The sequence below is a fragment of the Myotis nattereri genome (genome assembly GCF_964212035.1).
Source record: "Myotis nattereri genome assembly, chromosome: 1".
Lineage (NCBI taxonomy): Eukaryota > Metazoa > Chordata > Mammalia > Chiroptera > Vespertilionidae > Myotis > Myotis nattereri.
This window is the reverse complement of record NC_138075.1, coordinates 73,721,819-73,739,213: the sequence shown is the minus strand read 5'-3', so window position 1 is coordinate 73,739,213 and position 17,395 is coordinate 73,721,819. Positions and strand designations below refer to the sequence as shown.

Genomic DNA, 17,395 nt, shown 5'->3' with positions numbered 1-17,395 from the left:
CCTGATGCCTCTAGCCTAGGCGTTAGGCCTGGGCTGGGGACCCCCATCTCCCTCTGATCGCTGGCTTGGCCCCCCTGCCCAGGCCTGACGCCTCTCGCCTCAGGCCTGGGCAGGGGATCCTCAGGCCCCTCCAATAGCCGGCTCTGCCCCCTGCCCAGGCCTGACGCCTCCACCAGAGGTGTCAGGCCTGGGCTAGGGACCCCCATCTCCCCCCATCACCGGCTTCTGGGGCTTCTGGGGCCGTCCTGCGGCCTGGGATGGCGGCTCGCGCTGGCAGCTGTGCTGTCCCGCCCTGCCTGCAGTATTCAAATTAGCCGCCATCTTTGTTGGTGGTTAATTTGCATATCACGCTGATTAGCCAATGGGAGGCATAGTGAAGGTATGGTCAATTACCATGTTTGTATATTATTGGATAGGATGAAATAAGTAATGCCCCAGTACATCCTTTTTAAAAGAATGGCTTGAATGCTATAAATTTATTTGGCTCACATAGTCCCCCAGTGCAGCCAAACAGATGTTTCTCCTGATGGCAGGAGGCCCTCTAAGAGGAATTTTCTTAGTAAATCCTTATCTCTTAATCCATATAGAATCTCCCCACCCCCACCCCCCCATGGGAAAATTGATTCATCATGCAAGTACATGTTCACTTTAGAGAACATTATCATTTAACCTGATTATAAAAAGAAATAATAGTGTATTCCCTAGTGATTCATGATTTACTTTACAACTTATGAGACAGAAATTTGTGCCAATTGCAACTTTTTATAGAAGGTTATAAAAAGTGATGGAACCGTAGGCCTTAGTTTCCTTCTCATTTTGCATTTTAACAACCATTGTGGACATCATATTTGCTGTACTTATTATATATTTACTTTCATTTCAAACTGTCTTTGAAACTTGCTATAGACCTTGTAAAATCTTCCTGATAGCAGAAATATGCTCAGAGTCCTTTAGTTCTCAGGGGTTCCCTTGTTTGCTGGTAAGAGGGAGAGATCCACTACTCTTTCTGTTAGGAACCAGGACAACAGCCATTTGTCTCAAAATTCAGTTAAATTTTTTTTGCATATTGTTATTTCTTCAATCTATGTAGAGGTCTTAGTAATCTCAAATTCACAAATGTTCTTATTAAATTGTTTTATGTTTTCCAAAGGATTTTCCCCCTTAGATGTGTTTTGAATCCCAGGAAAATGGAAAATTTCTAGAAGCAGTGTGAGGTTGCTATAACAAATTATCTAGGGCAACCATCTATACCTCAAAGCATTGGCTACTTCATCAGTTTCATAAATGTATACTTATCTTCACCTTTACTCTTTCCAACCTGCCATTCAGATAGCTGCAATTTTTTACTTCTAATATAGTAATACACTTTTTATGTTTGTGCCTTTCAATTGAGGTTAGTTAACAGATTGTTGAGAATGAACTTGTGGAATCATCTGGAAATGCTGCTAAACTTATATGGAAATGGAATAAAAAACCTGTTAGAGACTTTTTATGCAACATTTACTGCTATAGGAACAGTTGGACATGATATTTTTGCATAAATATATTTGGTGAAATTTGTGAGTAGCAATCAACTGGAATTCTCAGAGAAGCTCAGTTTATTAAATGGAAGATGTGTATTGAGCCCAAGATGGTCCTGTTTTCTTTGTTAAGTCAAGCCTTTGGGTCTGGCTATGGCTGCTGTGACATAGAAGGAGTCAGCCTTAGAACTGGTGAAATTAGGGAAAAGATAATTACCCTCTGTGGTTGAGACTTTATCTTACATTCAATTCTAGGCGGAATGTTGTAAACATTGCATGCTTTTTTCCTTGCTGCCATAATTTATATTCTGGCTGAGGGGCATAGCAGGTCATGGTGTTACTTTCTTAATCACCTTAATCTGTTAACTGTTATTTTCTAAAGAGAAGAGAAATAATCCTTATGTAGAGGTGTTAGAAGTCTCCTATGGGTTTCCTATCACAGATTCATTATCTTTCCCTGAAGTTTTAAGAAATATAATATTTTGAAACTACTACATGCAGACTTTTAAGACATTCAGGTTTGGATTCAAGGTTCAGTTTTGTTACTTAATAATTTGTAACTTTGGGCAAGTTACTTAATTTTTCTAAGCTTACATGGTTCTCATGGGTAAAATGTGGGAATTACTGGTACTCATAGTACTGTGAGAGTTAAATGAATGAGGCTTATGAAGCATGTAGCCTAGGGCCTAGTCCTGCTTAAGAGCTCATGAAATTTTGGCAAATATCTTTTTACTCATCCCTCTTCTTCCCCCTCTTTCCGTTTCTTCCCCCTCTCCTTCCTCTTTCCCTTCCTCTCCTTTCTTCTCAACCATGTATGAATCTACCTATTTTATTACCACACCTCTATCTTTAATGTTTATGGATTTTAACTGCTTATCCCTAGATTACCTTCCTGCCTCTTAATTAGTCAACTAAGGAAAATGAGCCTGTGGGACAATGCTGGTAATAGTAGCTGTCTTTGCAGAAATGGCCATGAACTCTGAATTAGAATACAGTGCAGGGTTGCTTTGTCCCTTTCCTGGGAGAGCCTTCTGTTTAACCATTACTCTATATAGCATTCCTGGTATTGTGCAAAATACACCTCAAAATAACTAATAGGCAGATTTTATGGAATGGCACTAGATTAAGATGAATAAGGGTGTTCCTTGATTCCCATGGTAAAAGTAAGAGTTTGTGAAACCCTGTTACCAATATATCTCCCACAACAAAGCAAAGAGGAAGCAGACAGACACACCTTACAACATCAGTATCTATAAATTATAGTTCCTTGTAGGAGTCTGAATATTGGCTCAGACATAGAACTCCTCTAAACTCATATTTAAATGAGAAACTTTTACCAAGGAGTGGGCTTTGAGTCCACTTACTTCACTCTATGTGGTACTACATTGCATTGAAGTTCTATCCAACAACATATTTTATGGCATTTTGTTTCTTTAGTTTTTATTTTTTATTTTTGTGGAGAGCAGCTACAGCGTTTAGACAGGTTCAAGCCTCGGAGTAATGAGAGGGCACAGTCCTCTCGTGGCAAAGCCATGTGCAGGTCCAAGCTTGGAGGGCAAAGCCCTTCCAGCACAATTTAGCCAAAGTCTATGGTTGTAAGCTTGACCTTATGGTCCGAAGCTGTGGCCCCAGGTGGCTGAGTGATGTAGGCTGCGGTAGGTGCAGCAAGTGCTACCAAAACAAAGCTTGATAGAGTTCTCAGGCGCATGTAATCAAGTAGATTCGAAACTCGAGAGAACATTGTAAACATCTTGACCACACCCTTGCTTTGCCTTGTGGGGTCTGACTATAAAATAAAGACTCAGCTTACAGGCTGGGGCACTGTCTTTCCATCCAAGAACAGTGTTCCACCTGGCCCCAGCTATATTCTTTTGTCTGTTTTCTTTAATCCTGCACGCCCCCCTCCACCCACACCCTCAGGTTCATCACTGACCATGCTGGATGCGGTTCAATTTTATTTTATTTTATTTTAATTTATTTTTTTTTTTATTTTTTTTTATTGCTTAAAATATTACAAAGAGTAGTACATTTGTCTTCTTTTTTTTTCCCATTGACCTTCCCCCAGCCTCCCCTACCCCCCAGTGTCTTGTGCCCATTGGTTATGCTTATATGAATGCATACAAGTCCTTTGGTTGATCTCTTACCACCCCCCCAACCCTCCCCACCCTTCCTGCTATAGTTTGACAATCTGTTTAATGCTGCTCTGCCTCTGTATCTATTTTTGTTCATCAGTTTATAATGTTTATAATGGTCTTTATTATCCATAAATGAGTGAGATCATGTGGTATTTTTCTTTCACTGACTGGCTTATTTCACTTAGCATAATGCTCTCCGAGGGAGGGCAGAGAGAGAGAGAGAGAAACATCAATGATCAGAGAGAATCGTTGATCTTCTGCCTCCTACATGCCCCACACTGGGGATCAAGCCTACAACCTGGGCATGTGACCTGACTGGGAATCAAATTGTGACCTCCTGGTTCATAGGTCAATGCTCAACCATTGAGCCATGCTGACTGGGCTATTTTTTCTTTGTTTGTTTTTTAAATAGTTGTAATCTGTAGTGGAATAGTAGAAAGAGTACCAAACCAAGAGTCTGGAAACTGGGATTTGAGTCCATTTTATTGCTCACTAGTTGTGTAACCATGGACAAGGTACTGTGAACTTTCTGATGTCCTTTAGCCTTTATGTGTGCAGTGACAATGACAACAACTGTCAGGTCTACATCACAGAGTGGTTGTAGACTCAAATACAAATTCGAGCCACACAACCAAAAGTAATGCTTCTGTTTTATTTTTGTAGAGATTTGCCAGTATGTTATAAGACCTAGTCTGAAGTGTTGGTGGTTTCATAGTCAAGTCAGAGTTTCAAAGATAGAAATGTTGCTTCTACAGTATAAACTGGCTTAGTGCTTTCTTTCTTGTAACATTGTAAGAATGCAAAGAAAATCATACAATTATAGTCTTTTTTTTTTTTAAATATATTTTATTGATTTTTTACAGAGAGGAAGGGAGAGAGAGAGTTAGAAACATCGATGAGAGAGAATCATCGATCAGCCGCCTCCTGCACATCTCCTACTGGGGATATGCCCGCAACCCAGGTACATGCCCCTGACCGGAATCGAACCTGGGACCTCTCAGTCCGCAGGCCGACGCTCTATCCACTGAGCCAAACCGGTTTCGGCCAATTATAGTCTTTATGAGGAAAACTAATCATCGAGATGATAAATATATAAACTCAATTTCACTGCTTTCTATCACATAATCATCTTCTCTCCTTCACTTTATATTAATTTTTGAGCGTGAAACAACCTCTTTCTCGTCAAGGCTGATCCTCCCCATGTGTCCTCCAGCCCATGTCTTCTTCTTCCTCTGGTGCCTTCCTTCATCTGTTGTCCCATATTTTATCATGTCTTTCACTTGCATCACCAACATCTCCCTCTTTACTACCTCTACCTTCTCAACTTAAAAACATGCCTAAGTTTCCTTTGTCTTAAAAAATAAAACAAATGTAATAACAAAGACAAAGCCTTGATAGCTGTACAAGTTATTACTCTTCTTTCACTAACCATCAGCTTTTTGTTTGCCCTTTGCAATGTATTTTGGTGTTTTATTCTTCCATTGAAATTACTATCTAAGATTTTGCCTGTAATCTTCCCTTCTAATTGTTTCTTTTTCAAACTCTTTGAAGACTTTGATGTTTTCCTGAACTTCTCATTCTTGACTCTAGGCTCTTCCTACTCCATTCTATTCTGATATTACTGCTAACTTCATCTTCCTTAGTTTAGTGCTCAACATACTACTTCCCTGATTAAAACCCTTTGCATGCTTCCCATTTGTCTATAAAGTTAGTGTTAACTTCCCAGCTGGATTCAAATCTTTCCATAATGTGTTATCACTCTCTTGACTCATCTCTCCTGACATGTAACTAAAAAGCAAAGTGAGTAATTTTCCCTTTTATCAAATCTTGCAGTCTAAAATTATGCTCCTCCTCCTGGAATTCCCTTTTTTAATTGCTACCTGTCCAAATATTACCCTTAGTGGGGAGCTACTTCAAATGCTTTCTTCTTTCTGAAGGATTTTCTTGATTCTATACACACGTTGTGGTCTCTCCTTTCTTTGACCTTTATTGATCTTTTCTTTGATATCTTATTAAATGGGTCTCTTTCTACTTTGTATTTAAGTAATTTAGTTATTACTCTTGTACTCTTATAGTGTGTAGATTGTTCAAAAAAAAATTCCTCCAGGGGGAAAAGGGCTAGAATGCTACTGCAGATCTACCTTTGTTTTTATATCTTCTATTTGAAGAACAGTAGCGCTGCACTCTATTCTAGGGTGAGTGGTAAGGAGACAAGCAGGCACTCACTTCTTCAAAATCAAGCATTAGAGGCATGATTCAAAGCTACCTAGACCTGAATGGGAAATTGGAGGGAGCAGTAACCGGTACCCAGAGGAAATAGCTGTAGCTGGGGAAAGGCTACCCAAGAGGAGCTGGGACACGCCTACTGAAAAACCATGGCCTAGGAATGATGGAGCCAGGAAATATATATTCTGACCCTCTTCCATTCTGCCCTCCATCTGCTGCTAGTATTTACCAATGGCTAAAGCCAGTAGAAGTCAGAGTGCAATGGAACTTATTGATTGAATCCATAAAAGTTAGTCTCTTGATGCTTAGAGTTGTGTGCAGAAGGGTGGAGCCTGAATCTGATTGGACAATGGACAATTTTCAGTTTAATAATGGAAGTTATAGTAATCTATCTTAGTAGTATTGGGCTCAGATGGAGTCATAGGGCATGACTGTGCCAATGGCTGAACAAGTAAAGCTCTGCACTGATTGTCTTTTAGCAGCAAAATCAATTAGAAAATCTACAGTAAGCAGACAGAATGACTCCAACTAATTCTTGGATCTTATTTTAGGCATTGGTGAAATATGTTATGAGCATTGAATAGCATCTACTAAAAGGCAATAATTTCCCATTATAATGAGATACAATAGACATTTCCATTTTGGGTAGAGTGAAATTATGTACTTGCTTATCACAAAAGGAGTCAGAAAAGAAGTCACCATTAGCAGTATTGTCTTGGAGAGAATGTCAGCCTGCACTCTGTCAGAGGAAATGGAAGACATGAAGATTTCTTAGCATACAAAGTGCTCTTATGTTGAGCACAACCAAAGAAGGTCACTTTGTAGACCAAATTAAGATGTATAATTTAGTGTGTGCAGCCTGTGAAGTTGCTGCCTTTTAGTTCAAGCAGAATGAGGCAATGTTGCTTGAAATAGTCCTGTGAACTCAGCATGAAATTGCAGTGCTGATTTGTTTAACTTCACTCCATATTGCTTTCCTTGTTATTCTTCTTGTTGTTCCTCCTAAGATTTAATAGTCCTTTTCCCTTTGGTTTCTCAGATGGAAAATATGTGTGATGATTCAGCATGGTACTCTGACTTGCTAATGGACTGTCACAGGCAAGAGTGTGGCTTGCTCCGAAGCCTTCTTTTGACATAGTGTGCACTAAAGTGTGAGGTTCAAGTTCATTTACTCAGGGCATACGTTTGTCTTCTTCAAAAAGGAGGAGTTTTGTGGTCTTTGGTCATCTAGTAGGTGTCACCAAATAATATTTTGGATTATTGGATTGGAAACTTAGAGATTAAATTTCTCATTTCACAAAGGACATGAAATTTGAAAGAAGAAAGTACATGAGATACACGTATCCAGATACAGTCACTGGCAATGATGCTAGGCCGAATTCTGACAGTCTTTTCTTCGATTAAGAGAGAGAGTTGGGAAGACCCATGGATAGTGATTCTATGCTCCAGAGGGAGGCAGCTCTGTACATATTCATCGATGATAGTGGAGGATGTGCACAACAATTTTGTAAGAATAAGTCCAAACTATGGAAGAGAATGGGAAACTAAGCATTTGAAAAATGTTTGTGTTTCTTTGCAGTAATCTATCTTAAATCATTTAGACTTTGGATGTCCAAAATTGTAGCAAAGCTAACTCTAAAATTCTTCCTATGATCAGAAAACATGCAAATTTTTAAATAAGTTTCCTCTGAGATGCTTTATTGTTGCCAGAATTCAGGCAAGTCGGATTGTCTTTGTGCCACTGATGTATTAATACCTGTGCTGTTGTGCATTCCGAGGAGAAACTTCTTTTCCAGGGACAACTCCTTATAATTAAAACAATTCGCTTCAGTTGTCAACCCCTACCTTTCATTGCTTATAATGTCTTCTGCTTGAACTTTGTGTTAAAGGATAAGGCCTAGAGAAAGAGGTACTAGGAGTATTTTCTCTACTTGCTTATGTGATCGTTGGAAACAGAAATTATGAACTCATGGCATGAGGATCCTATTTGCACCTGGATTTGGACTCCCCAGAAACTTTTAGAAGAGTATTTTATCTTAGAAACAAAGTAAAACATTTTTTAATCCTCACTGAGGACATATGTAGAAAGAGGAAGAGAGAGAGAGAGAGAGAGAGAGAGAGAGAGAGAGAGAGAGAGAGAGAAAGAGAGAGATGAGAAGCATCTATTGGTTGTCTTCTATATGTGCACCAACTGAGGATCCAAAGTACAATGCAGGTATGTGCCGTGACCAGGAATTGAACTGGCAAACTTTTGGTGCATAGTACAATACTCAACCAATTGAGCCACTCCAGCCAGGCACTCTGCAACATTTAAAATTTTTTTAATAATTCCATGAATGGGACACTTTTCTTTTACAATTGATGGGGACTTATGTTTGCTGTGTACCCTGCCACAAACCATTTATGGCCAATGTTAAGTTGTACAATCCAAAACTCACTCCTTTTATCTTTTATCCTATGGTTTGATCCTAGTTGAAATGGTACAACACCATGGTTGTGACCGTCACTATTTTTATACTATTCTTCTACAAATGAACATGTAGCAATAGAAGGACAGTTCATGGTCTTTAAGAAGGGGTGATAGATAAAGCTGAAGCTAAGGATTTAAGGATGTAATTGGGGATGTGATCCTATTATTGTCAGGGAAGGGAGGAAGAAAGACTTGCTCGTATTATGGAAGTCCTATGGTTTAATCTAACACTAGCTCCTGAGAAATGGGTTCTGGTCTCAGTTTGGTTTCAATGATTAAAACATTTCAGAGCTAGGTATTACAGACTTGTAAAAAACATAATAAGAAGTTAGGTCATTGAACTGTATTTTTTTTGGCTACAAAATATGAGAATTCCTTTACTACCTATTTCTTTCTCAGCCTCAGTTAAAGTTTCTTTTCACTCCATCTATTCCTTAAATATCTATGTTTACACGACTGTTCTGAAACCTTTGCTGTTTTTGTTCTGCATACTCTCTTTGAGTAACTTCCTCCATTGACTTTAACTTCATATTCATGCATTCCAACAATCTTTGTGTTTAGACCATTTACATAATGTAATTATTTATATGTTTAGACTAAGGTTTATCATTTTATTATTTATTTATGATTGTTGCCTCTTTTTTTGTTGTTCTTTTCTTCATTGAGCCTTTCTTGTTTTCTTTTTAGTTTTTTAAACATTTTAATTATTTCATTTGAATCTCTCAACTTATTGATTACATCTCTGTATTTTTTTTTAGTCGGTTGCTCTAGGAACTACAATATATATGCCTAACTCTTCACAGTGCAGTTAGAATTAAAGTACTATTATGCTTTACCACCATATCAGTCCCTTTTCCCACTGGGACCCCTTGCTCCTCATGGTGGCCTCTACAGAGACAATCTAGTTGTAGGACTTCCATTCAGCCAGCTTTCAGGAGGTTCTGGATGAAGGTTGTTTTGTATTTTAGTTGTAATTTTGATGTGATTGTGGGAGGCAGTGAGTATCTGCATTTACTTATGCTGCCAACTTGGTTCTCCTCCCCAAACATCTTTTCAAAAACTCAAGAAAGGAGTAATATTATTTTACATAGATATTTATCATTTCCTTTGCTTTTCCTTTATTCTTGATGTTACAAGTTTCTTCCTGTAACATTCTCATTGTCTGAAGAGCTTTCTTTAGAAATTTGTTTAGAGCAAATCTGCTTACAACTAATTTTCTTACTTTTCCCTTAATTGAGAATGCCTTTATTTCACCTTTATTATTGAAGAATATTTTTATTTGATATAAAATTTTGGGATAACAGGTTTTTTCTTTCAGTACTTTAAAAATGTTATTCCACTTCTTTTTCCGAGAGTACTCTGAGCCCACCTGGCACTTTTGGTTGATCAGATGTCTGCATTTTTTTAACCTTCATTTTATCACTCTTCTTCAAGGAGTTTCAATTATAAAAGTCTTCCTCCTTTTACTCTTCCTCCACTTAAAATGTACCTTTGTATAGCTTTTTACTCTTTAGAACCAGTTAGAAACAATCTGAGAAAAATCATTCACTGAAGATATCAATGGTTAATAAATGATTATTGTGTTTCCCTTCCCAAGGAGATTTCCTTTAAGCATGGAAGCCTTAAATGAAGAAATGAAGTGCTATAATACAGAATCCTAAGCTCCATTCCTGTGTGTAAAGATGTTAACCACAGAGATATTCCTGGGATACCTCAAATTACAGGAGGGAGCAGCCACCTTTACTGATTATGTGATGATTTAGTCACTTTGATGGTGAAGACATTTGAAAATCCATATAGGGCTAGCATTGGCTTTCAGATTTTTGCTCTTTCTTTATTCCATTTGGCCTTCAGTGGGCAAGAAGTATGAAAAAAAAAAACTTGATTAAAACTCTCGAATCACTTATTTAAATTTTTTTAAATTAAATCTTTATTGTTCAGATTATTACATTTGTTCCTCTTTTTTCCCCCCATAACTCCCCTCCTCCCAGTTCCCGCCCCACCCTCCGCCCTCACTCCCCACCCACTGTCCTCATCCATAGGTGCACGATTTTTGTCCAGTCTCTTCCCGCATCTCCCACACCCCTCCCCCCCCCAAGAATAGTCAGTCCATTCCCTTTCTATGTCCCTGATTCTATTATGATCACCAGATTATTTATTCACTTGATTCTTAGATTCACTTGTTGATAGATGCATGTTTGTTGTTCATAATTTGTATCTTTACCTTTTTCTTCCTCTTCCTCTTCTTAAAGGATCCCTTTCAGCATTTCATATAATACTGGTTTGGTGGTGATGAACTCCTTTAGCTTTTCCTTATCTGTGAAGCTCTTTATCTGACCTTCAGTTCTGAATGATAGTTTTGCTGGATAAAGTAATCTTGGTTGTAGGTTCTTGGTATTCATCACTTTGAATATTTCTTGCCATTCCCTTCTGGCCTGCAAAGTTTCTGTCGAGAAATCAGCTGGCAGTCGTATGGGTATTCCCTTGTAGGTAACTGAGTTTCTTTCTCTTGCTGCTTTTAAGATTCTCTCTTTGTCTTTTGCTCTTGGCATTTTAATTATGATGTGTCCTGGTGTGGTCCTCTTTGGATTCCTTTTGTTTGGGGTTCTCTGCACTTCCTGGACCTGTAAGTCTATTTCTTTCACCAGGTGGGGGAAGTTTTCTGTCATTATTTCTTCAAATAGGTTTTCAATATCTTGCTGTCTCTCAACTTCTGGCACCCCTATAATTCTGATGTTGGTACGCTTGAAGTGGTCCCAGAGGCTCCTTACATTATCTTCGTATTTTCGGATTCTTTTTTCATTTTGCTTTTCTGGTTGGGTGTTTTTTGCTTCTTCACATTTCAAATCTTTGCCTTGATTCTTGCGCTCCTCTGGTCTGCTGTTGGGGGTCTGTATAGTATTCATTATTTCAGTCCGTGTATGCTTAATTTCTTGTTGGTTCTTTATCATAACATCGAGGGTCTCATTAGATTTCTTGAGGATCTCACTACATTTATCGGCGGCTTCTAGGCAGTTCTTAAGAGACCTTAAAAGTGTGGTTCTGAACTCAATATCCTCCATTGACAGTTTTGTCCTGTTTCTTTGTCTCCGTATTTTTTATGCTTTCTTGGTGCACCCCCTAGTGGTCTTTGTGCGCAGTCTTGTTGTAGTTAAGCCTTGATTGTTGTCGGCAACATCGGGGGTGATTTGACCTCCAGGCTAACTGGCTATGAGAGTCCGTTGTGTCTGCAGTGGGAGAGCTTCTGTGCTGGATCTCTAGGGCGGTGCTAATCTAGCGTTTGCCTGAGGCTATCCGGCAAATGGCTCTGTGCAGGGCTTGGGCAGGGCAGTTCCTGGGGATCTACAGGGCAGGCCGGAGCAAGCAGTTATGGCTGCTCTCAGTTCCGTCCCTAGGGTCTCTGTCTCACAGAGTCCCAGCAACCGCTGCAAACCTCAGAGAGAAAGCTGCCTTCGAGTTCCGACCGAAGCCAGACAGTCTCGCTTCTCCCGTTTAAATCTGGGTCCCTAGAGACTCGCCCGGATCTGGAGCTCAGAGTCTGAAACTCCCTCCTGATTGAAAACAACAACCGAGCCCTCCGCCTCCAGCCCGCTCCGCGTGCACTCCGCACCTTAGTATTTCACTTCAGCACTGCGCCTTCTCTGAGTCTGGGTATGATATTCTTTCCTCCTAGTTGTAGAATTTCCACTCAGCCAGCCTTCCTGTGGTTCTGGATGATGTCCGTTCTGTCTTTTAGTTGTTTTTTGAAGTGGTTGTTCGAGGCAGCAATCTCCGGCGTTAACCTATGCTGCCATCTTGGTTTTTCCTTTAAAAGTTATTCCACTTATTTAAATTTTAAACTTAAAATTTTTCACTTTTAGTTCTTTTGGCAAAATATGAATTGTGTTTAGAAGAGAATTCAAATTTGTGGCTATGTACCTTTCCCCCATTCTACTTTAAGATAAATAGATAATGTCAAATCTTAGAAGGTGCTTTTTGGAAAGTAAAAAGGCTTGACTTATTTTTGCAAAGTGATATTCCAAACACAGGTTATTAAAATGCCTCTGTTTTCTAAGGATCTCAAAGTCCCCCTTACCTCAAGATTTCTGGGAGCTACATTAGTTCTGTTTTATAGAAGAACATAAACTGAAGCCTAGTGAAGCTGAGAGACCTTCTCTAAGGTATATAGTGAGTTCCCATGTGGGAGAAGGAACTTTTTTCTTGGGGCTAAAGTTACAGCACTCTCCCATCTCACAGCTATAGAGAAGCTCTGCTGGTCCAGGGAGGGGTGGGAGTGGGGAAGCGGTTCAGCCAGCCTCCTGGCTGATGCCTGGATTGGTTGAGGTCAGCCAGAGAGGAAGGCTAAATCATGGGGATGCTTTGATTTATGTTGGTGTGTGATTTATCCACTCTGTTAGACAAGCTACTTTCTTCCCCTGTTCCCCAGGCAGTCTCACTGCTGGAGATGACGGTCAGCTGCTCTCTCTGCGTAGCCACCATCACATGCCCCAGCATTGGAGCCTGGGAAGCCTGACCACAGACCAGCATCTCTGAGGCATGAATAATTAGGCAGGCATAATGGAAGGCACTCACTGCTCCCTCCAATTGCGTAAGCCCATTACTGAACTCTGCTACATCAGCTTCTATCTTCCACGGGGGGAAGTCCGAGGATTTTCATACAAGGGCACCGTAACTCTAGACAGATCCAATAAGGCATTTCAGAACTGCTACCAAGTCAGGGAGGGGTCGGACGTCATCAGCCTCAGTCTGCAGCCGGATGAACATCCAGGGGACATATTTTTCAAGCAGACTCCCACGAAGGACATTCTAACTGAGCTGTACAAACTCACAGCAGAGAGGGAGAGACTGCTGGCCAATCTCCTAAGCTCAGACCACATCCTGGGGATCACGATGGGGAACCAGGAGGGGAAGCTGCTGGAGCTGTCCGTGAGTCTGGCCCCTGAGGACGACTGTTTCCAGAGTGCTGGCGACTTGCAGGGAGAGCCCCTCGTGGGCTGTCTCAATAAGAGGGCCACCCAGAGGAGCAAAAAGCCCCGGCGGTTTGGGGGAGGGAGAGAGAGTGTGGAGGCGCTTCCACAGAAGAGGACAAGAAGAAAAGGGCATGGGGGCCAGGAATCAGCTCCTCAGATGGGGAGGGACCATGTCTGTTCCAGCAACTCCCTTCCTCTTTCTCGAGAGAGGCCTAATCGTGGGCTTCTAGAAGAGAGAGGCAACTTGCTTCCACATAGGGCTCGTTCCTCTTCCCTGCAGAGGAGAGAAATCTGCCCCCTGGAGATCGCCAGGATGCTGGACCCTGACCCTGGCTTTGGGAGCTCCGGGCTCACTTCTGAGGATGCTGAGCTTGGAAGAGGAGGATCGCCCCCTGACTGCAGCTCCATGGAGCCAGGGGACGAGCCAGGGGACGGTGGTGCTGGGGAGCTACCAAGGACGCCTCACAGGCTGGCACATCAGCAGACAGGTTTCTCTGGAAGTCACAGGCACCCCGAGAAGCATCCACCCACAGAGAGGGGCCGGAGGGAGAAGTGTGCTGAGCGGACTCACAGGAAGAAACCTGTTTCCAGAGTGGTGGCCCGGGTCCAGGACCTGTCTGCTCAGGTGCAGAGAGTAGTTCAAATGCATCCTGAGGGCGAAGGAGGGCTTGCTGTTCACCCAGCAGCCCAAGCTGAGTTCATTCCCAGTGCAGACTTGCTCACCCTCCCAGCAGCCAAGGCTGGGGCTCCTGGTTCCAAGCGGCAGGGCAAGGAGCAGCGCGGGGACGGGTCATGGCAGTCGTCGGCCAGGGAATGTCTTCCAGCCAGCGCCGAGGGGGCTGTGAACAAGGTCCTCCTGAAGGTGATAGAGAGTGAGAAGTTGGTTGAAGCCACTGAGGGGAAGAGGCTGGGCTTCCCCCTCAGCAGGACGGCCCCCCGCACCCTCCCAGACACTGGAAGCAAGAGGAGAGCTGGGCAGTCTCTGAGCGGCCACAAGACCTTGTTTCTGGATCTGCCCCGCAGTTCTGGCCCCGACTCCTCACAGGGCGGAGGTGGTGAGAGGCCACCCCCACCAGCTCTGGGCATGGTATTTAATAATTCATCCTCTCAGTCTGGCACACACACACGGATGTCACCTGTTCCCTCGCCTCTATCTCCAAGGCTCCCCAGCCCTCCACAGCATCACAGGCTCCTCCGGCTGCCTGGTGAGAGGGAAGCCGCTCTTGATGACTCTCCTGGTAGAAAGAGTGGCACCTTCTCTGGGTCCACCTCTGCTGACACCTTGGAGCCATCATCCTCTGCGAAGGTCACGGAGACCAAAGGAGCCAGCTCGGCCTTCCTCAGAGCGGACCAACCTCGGTTGGTGCCTGGGGAACCTTTGGAAAAGATCTTGGGGCCCGGGAGGATCGCAGCTCAGCCTCCGCACCAGTCACCTCCAGGTTAGTCCCTGTTTAAGATGCTTTACATCGTTTCTGGGGGGTGATTCACAAACTGCTTGTGCTATTCAGGGACAGGTCAGTGAACAATGAACCGACATTCCTGGGCCTGTTAGTCAATTCTCCTTGTAACAAGAAAACTGGGAGTGGTATAGGGAAGTGTTGAGATTGTGAGGATGGTGTTTACTTATGGAGTCAGGGTTGTAGTTGCTTCCAGAAGCAATACTTTGTAAATGTCTTTGTTTTATTTTATCTTGGTGGGCGTACGCTAAGGCTGCCTCCATGGTTGCTTACCACAGGACTCTCACAGGAACAGGAGCAAACAAGCAGGGAGAAGTAGCAACTGGTCGCTGCCTTTGATGCAAACCCCGGGTAATTGGCCCCTTGGCCTGAATTTTGCTGGCGGTACTGCTGAGTAGCTTGAATTTGTGGGGATTCTCCGAGTAGAAGAGCAAAAGCGCGCTGTGTCTGTTGTTAGAGGGTTTTGTTGTTTGTTTTTCTTTTTAGTAATCACCTTTGTAACATCAGTCTTTTATGACAAAAAGTTTTTTTGTTTTTACCAGAGGAGTGATAAATTCAGTTTAAGTTGAAGAGACTTAGTTCAGATTTGTTTTTTTTAATTTCTGGTTTTTAATTTCCTAAAGGAGCACAAAGCAATGTTTGCTCTGAAGTTATAACTTATTTATGGGTTCCTACCACTCCTGGTGCAACATCATTTCTTATGCAAAAGGTGCTACAGAGACAATCTGGCTCATATGCTTAATGTGATTTACAATTTTACATGGACACAATTTGGGGCTTCTGTCAGTGGGTCCAGTAAGACCACCAACGGCAAGGTGTAGGAAGTGCCACTCCTGTACTCATTACATTTTCCAGGCCAGCGTGGCCCGATGCACAGGGTCTTGTGTGCCATCGTACGAGTAACAGGTTCTCTTTCAGCGGTGCTTTAGCAGCATATGGTCGATGCTTTGTCTAGGGAATAGTTTGTAACATGATATACGGTCTCTCACAGGTTAGAGAAAATATCATGGCAATTTTTTTGAGATAAAAATATCTATGTAGGAAAGAAAAACTTCAAAAGCTTTCTTACTATTTTGAATTCTTGACATTTTTATAAATGTTTCTAAATCATTGGTCCAGGGGCTGGCTCTTAAAACAATGTGGTAAATGGTTTCATCGTGGGTTTGCAATATATTGATCTTAGTTTGATAACACTTGCTTCTTTCATAATATAACCAATCTGTGTCATCAAGAAAGCCATAGAATTGTAGATTTTATAAGCAGGTATCCTGAAACCCTAGTGATGAAAATTCTTTCTCCCTACGCATACTGTGAAATACTTGGAACAGAAGCTCTCTACAACTATTAGGTGAGAGATTCTTGGAGACGTGAGTGCAGAATGGCTAGCTTCACTCTGAAGGTTCTTTTTAGAAGTCACCAAATTCTAGGATTCTGTGTGTTCCTCATCCAGAAAGTATAAATACATTGAGCATCCATAAACCTTTCCCCCTGACTTAGAATTATCTTTTTATTTTGTTGTTCTTTTTCTATAGAAAAGATATTACAAAAGCTCTGCCATACGTGGGTCAAGGCGGACACCCAGAGGACATTCAGCTTCTGGGTGACTGACCATGAACCCACTGAGGGGCAAGCTCAACAGATGATCACTTCCTTCCTTGGCTTCTCCATACAATCACTCAGAACCATTCCCTTTATTTTGGTCCCAGGTCTTCCATTGGGATCTTGAGCCAGTCATTAGAATCACAGAGATTCCTTGGCAGGGACACCCCGGGTGCTTCCAACTTTATGAATGGAGTTGGAAAGACAAAGGAGAATAGGGGTACGGAGGGACCATTTTTTTTTCTGGCCCAGATAACTTCCCTTTTGCTGGGACCTTCCCCCAGGACATCCAAATTTTAGCTCTTATCTTGGCCCTCCTTTGAAAACCATTAAGGGAGGGAGTTCTCTAGATAATATCTTTGATGTTTGTCCCATGTTCCTGTCCCCTTCCCTCCCTTTAGTTCCCCTTTTCTGCAGCCTTGAGTCCTCTTCATATTCTGGATCCATCAGTGACTTCCTGCAGCTGGTGGGTCCAGACAGGGGGACTTTTCTGCTTCCAGCTGCCTTTTTAACTTTCTCTTTCCTCCCACCTCATCCCAGTAGAGGCCTCAGGCAGTCCCCACAGCCCAGAGGAGGGGTCTGTAATTCATTTACTGTCATTGCACAGTGCGCCTTTATCTGCATCCACCTCCCCCCTCTCTCCCATGTCAGCTATTACCAGGTTGAGTTTATGGTTTGTGGACATGTATTTCCTGTGGAACTAACATGTAGGTATTTTATTGAAGTGATGTGATTAGCATTATTAAAAGCTCCCATTAACTGCTTTAGTAGGAGATTAAGGCTGGCAAAAGTAATCAGACCCGTTTCCAGTTGGAAGATTCTTAAGTGTTATGGACAAGTAGTAATTCCCAGGAAAGAATGAAATCCGCTTCTCCTTCTCACAGGACCGAGCCATTAAAGCCAACATCACCATCCCCAGAGGAGATAGTACAGAGGTATCACAGAGCCTATTGGTCCACATCCTGCTAGCTTTGTAATTTTCCTAACTCTCCACTCCAAGGGGTACACGCAGGAATTT

The 17,395-nt window shown here is 42.1% G+C and overlaps 1 protein-coding gene across 1 annotated transcript in view; it reads left to right on the top strand.

Moving 5' to 3' along the window:
• Positions 1-12,777: 12,777 nt before the first annotated feature.
• Positions 12,778-17,395, top strand: part of FMN1 (formin 1) — a 393,533-nt gene continuing 388,915 nt past the window's right edge. The window contains exon 1 of the mRNA XM_081108000.1: positions 12,778-14,760. Within this exon, the coding sequence (XP_080964126.1) occupies positions 12,909-14,760 (1,852 nt within the window). The 5' untranslated portion in view covers positions 12,778-12,908. The remainder of the gene's footprint in view (positions 14,761-17,395) is intronic.